The 4,669-nt window shown below is 39.3% G+C and overlaps 1 protein-coding gene across 1 annotated transcript; it reads left to right on the top strand.

Annotated features, from left to right (window-relative positions):
• The first annotated feature begins 227 nt into the window (after positions 1 to 227).
• lepa (leptin a) lies at positions 228 to 4,387 on the top strand. The gene is made up of 2 exons (XM_052152951.1): positions 228 to 759; positions 2,914 to 4,387. The coding sequence occupies exons 1-2, from the start codon at positions 613 to 615 to the stop codon at positions 3,277 to 3,279; spliced, it is 513 nt and encodes a 170-aa protein (XP_052008911.1). The 5' UTR covers positions 228 to 612; the 3' UTR covers positions 3,280 to 4,387.
• Positions 4,388 to 4,669: the final 282 nt, after the last annotated feature.

The raw sequence follows: 4,669 nt of genomic DNA, 5'->3' as shown, positions 1-4,669 counted from the left end.
CGTGTGGAAATTTTCAAATGCCACACAGAGGAAAATATTAGAGTATTTTTGGAATGAAGCAATGAGTGTGTACACAAGGCAACGTGCTGTTTGGGGAATTGACCAGATATTGAAAGCCACATGCTGATTGACACGGAGCCAGTGATGAAGAGCCGGACCGGAGAGGCCTCACTGGACTGCATGCATGTAGACATCAGTGTTGTCCGAGATCTGGCCATGCAGATGGGCACTATTCTTGATGTCGGACCATTTATTACTAGACATCTGAGATTTCCAGGGTCATGCAAGATGCAACGTCAACTCATAAAGAATCATGCCTGAATTGCAAGACATCTGAGACATGACACAACAGCTTGACAGCTTCAGAGAGACTGTTTTTAGTTTTTAGACAACTATATGTGTTACTATATGTGTAACATCAATGCTTGGTACAAAAGCCTCATAAAGGGTCATACGTAACGTTTATATACTCTTATGTTATTGAATGAAAGTTATCGTTTAGTGTAACTGAGATCAAATGTTGGTGTATATCATTATTGATGTATATGTTGATGTTTTGCTGCAGGTTTTGCTGCACTGTTGCAGTGACACAGACACGCCTACAAAATAAACATGCATTCTTCAACTCTTCTCTACATGTGCATTCTGAGCATGCTCAGTCTGTCTCATGGCATTCCTATCCACTCAGATAATCTGAAAAACTTGGTCAAACTGCAGGCAGAGACCATCAACGCAAGAATCAAGGAACACATTGACAAGGTAATGTCTTAGTTCATTAACCTCTTGAGACCCGAGCGGGACAGCTGTGTGCATTTTATATTCCCTTTTTTATTTGTAACTAGCAGCACCTAATAAACATGCAAAAAAAAAAATGGTTTTTCTAAAATAATTCCTCATATGTGGACAGCAGGAATAATCTCAAGCTATAGAAAGTTTTATTTTTTAATCAAATTGTTTATGATGTGTCCATGAGTCATAAATGATCATAATTAATTCAGATTCAAAGTAATGTCCAGCATCATCCAATCACTGTCAACCATATTCAAATCAAATGAGCTATAGGATGCTCCCTTGCTCCCTATTTAGTGCATGACTTAACCTCCAGTGTGCTGTCTGTCTGCACTGGTCTCAGAACAGTTATAGAGAGCTATAGGATGCTCCCTTGCTCCCTATTTAGTGCATTGCTTAACCTCCAGTGTGCTGTCTGTCTGCACTGGTCTCAGAACAGTTATAGGAGGGCTATAGGATGCTCCCTTGCTCCCTATTTAGTGCATGACTTAACCTCCAGTGTGCTGTCTGTCTGCACTGGTCTCAGAACAGTTATAGAGAGCTATAGGATGCTCCCTTGCTCCCTATTTAGTGCATTGCTTAACCTCCAGTGTGCTGTCTGTCTGCACTGGTCTCAGAACAGTTATAGGAGGGCTATAGGAGGCTCCCTTGCTCCCTATTTAGTGCATGACTTAACCTGCAGTGTGCTGTCTGTCTGCACTGGTCTCAGAACAGTTATAGGAGGGCTATAGGATGCTCCCTTGCTCCCTATTTAGTGCATGACTTAACCTGCAGTGTGCTGTCTGTCTGCACTGGTCTCAGAACAGTTATAGGAGGGCTATAGGATGCTCCCTTGCTCCCTATTTAGTGCATGACTTAACCTGCAGTGTGCTGTCTGTCTGCACTGGTCTCAGAACAGTTTGAAACTTATTTTCATCCTAACACCATATAAAGCCTCTGAATGACACATTTATCAGTTTATGGATGAACACATTTATTCTCAATGTGATAATGTACAGTAAATATAGGAATGCATTTAATAATATTAATGAATAGAACCGTATTGCACAGAGATGATAAAATAAATAAATAAAAATGTATATTAAAATAAAGCTAATTAATCCACAGGTTTGTTCATGTTAAAAGCTATTAAAAATAACAAACATGTTTTTTCATTTTTAAGGGAATAATGTCCCGAAATCCACGTATGTGGACGTCATGTTTATCAGCGCGCTGATGCACGAAAAATGAACAGATTTGTTAAAGCAGAATATCAAATGAAACTAGAGACTCTCCTCTTTACAACCAAACATGTTCAAATGAAAAAAAGTAAAGAGGTTTCTTACCAGAGTCACTTTTGTTGGCGCTGCACCCGTAGAAGCACTTCACAGTAATCAACATCATGTTGTTGTGTCACATGACTCGGAGCGGCAGCAGTTTAACTATTAAATGACAGTCTACAGTCTTGTGAACAGTATTCAGTCAACAGTTTAAATTCATTTAAATGATGCATTGCACATAGCAAAGCCAAAATGTTTTGGCCTTTCGGAAACAAAAAGAGATGTTTCCGTGGACCGTGTCAAAGGTTGGCAAGGGGGGCATTGCGTCCCTAGATTTGCCTCCAACCACCCCATAAACTTTTGATGCCCCTGCGAAACGACTGACAGCAAAAAGATCAACGTGTCCCCTTAAACATACAAGTGCCTCACCAAAACTTTGATTTGAAGCCAAAAATCAGACAAAAATACAAAGATTGTGAACTGCTAAAGTAACGTCTTTAATGAGGGAATGAACTACAATCCCATGATGCATTGCCAATGATGTACTACAAGGGAAGATATAAAACTATAGATTGAAAGTTGTTAATAATAAGTACTGTATGTAAACAATAAATAGCAGTTTGAGAGTGCTGGAGCGACTTGATTGCGTCATTCAGTTCGTCATAGGTCGCTGCAGAGCTCTTTTGGTGCACTTTGTTCACTGCGATACTCTGATTGGAGGAAATTACACTAGTAAACTTTTTTACAAAGCTGAAATAACATGGAATGATGGCTTCAACAGTTGCATTTGTATACTTAAACACAACTTGACTACACATTATACAGTCTGAACACCTCTATAGCTCAATTGCTGCTTCTCTTACAGTTGAATCTGTCTCCAAAGCTGCTCATTGGGGCCGATCATCATCCTGAGATTCCCATTGATAAACCCATCCAAGGGATGAGCTCCATCATGGACACTCTCACCACCTTCCAGAAGATTCTTAACAGCCTGCCCAGGGGTCATGTGAGCCAGTTACGCATTGACGTGTCCACACTGCAGGATTACCTGAATCAAAGAATGAGGTCTCTGCAATGCACGCCCAAGAAGACCGCCAACGAGAAGTCTCTGGAAGCTTTCTTAACGGACAACGCCACCCACCCCATCACCGTCGGCTACATGACTTTAGACAGACTACAGAAATTCATGCAGCGGCTCACGGGTAACCTGGAGCAGCTAAAGACCTGCTAATTACTCGTCTTCATGTGCCATTATTGTAGCATACAAGTACACTATTTATTATATTTATTTAAAACACTATATATTTATAAACCAAAGCAGTATTTATGCACATTTTCTATGAATTTACATGTACAGTTTTAAGATTAATCCAAAAGTACTTCCCTGATATTAAAGGGGATAGGGCAGCCCAAAATAATACATATTCCGTCAGCATTTACTCACCCTCATGTCGTTCCAAAGCCTGATGATGACGACTGTTCTGTGGTACACAAAAGATGTTGTTCATTCTGCACATCATCTCCTTTCATGACAGAAAGTCACACGGGCTTGGGACAAAATAAGGTGAAAAGAATTGACCGTGATATTTGGGTGAACTACACTGCAAAAAACGATCCTCTCATGGGGTATTTTTGTCGTTTTCTTTCTATCTGAACATTCTTAAAACAAGATGAATTTACTCGATAAACAAAAAAGACATTATATGCATAAACATTGACAAAATATCTAAATAAATAAAACTATTGACCTTGGGGTTTATTTGTCTTACCCAGACTGTAGGGTGTAATCGGATTACACAGTAACTTTAAATGCTCTGTCCTCCATGTAAACAAACACACAGGCGGTCTGTTTCTGCACACATTGCTGTATCACTCTCTGACCCGTTTGCTTGATGACATCACCACTTGCTGAGCATGCTTGATGATGTCACAGTCTTACCAGAAGAGCTCAGTCAGAGTCTGCTGGGAAGCACGGATCATTTTCTACTTTTACTTCTTGCTGCAATGCCCGCAGGGGCCCAAAGTGAACACGTTTCCCAATTGGGCAAGTTCACATTTAAAAGTATTGTTATGTTACACATGATATTATCGGCAAGACCATTTAAGTGAAACGCTGTTAAGTGTTCATGCATTTCAGAATGCTTTCAAAGTGCACATTTGAGTTGAAATCCCAGATTATCAATGTGCTCATGGACTTTTGGACCCCTACAGTACATTCTATTTTACTACGGTATAAATCAATGCACTTTGAATAGTTTTGTATTTTGTGACTGATATTTTACTGTAAAGGTTTCTTTTTTTTTTTTTTTACAAAAATGTCACTAATAAAGATATCTTTAAATGCCAATGGTTATTTTGTTTCACTTTGTAAAGATGTCAATGTAAAGATGTATAGGTTGGGAGTCTGAATACATCTTACAAACATCAGAAATGGTTTCAACAGTCGAGTTTCAGTCCTAAAGGATAAATCTGATCATGCAAAAATGTTTGCAAAACAACAAAAAACACATGATATGTCCTGCAATACCTGCTAGTGATAAACGTAAATATAAACGGATTGATTGGCCGATATTGAAACTATTTCACAATATTTCGCAGGTGCTTCCTCCCCTTTGTGTCAG

This window comes from Xyrauchen texanus, chromosome 21 (assembly GCF_025860055.1).
Source record: "Xyrauchen texanus isolate HMW12.3.18 chromosome 21, RBS_HiC_50CHRs, whole genome shotgun sequence".
Taxonomy (NCBI): Eukaryota; Metazoa; Chordata; class Actinopteri; order Cypriniformes; family Catostomidae; genus Xyrauchen; species Xyrauchen texanus.
This window is presented reverse-complemented; position numbering and strand designations above follow the sequence as displayed.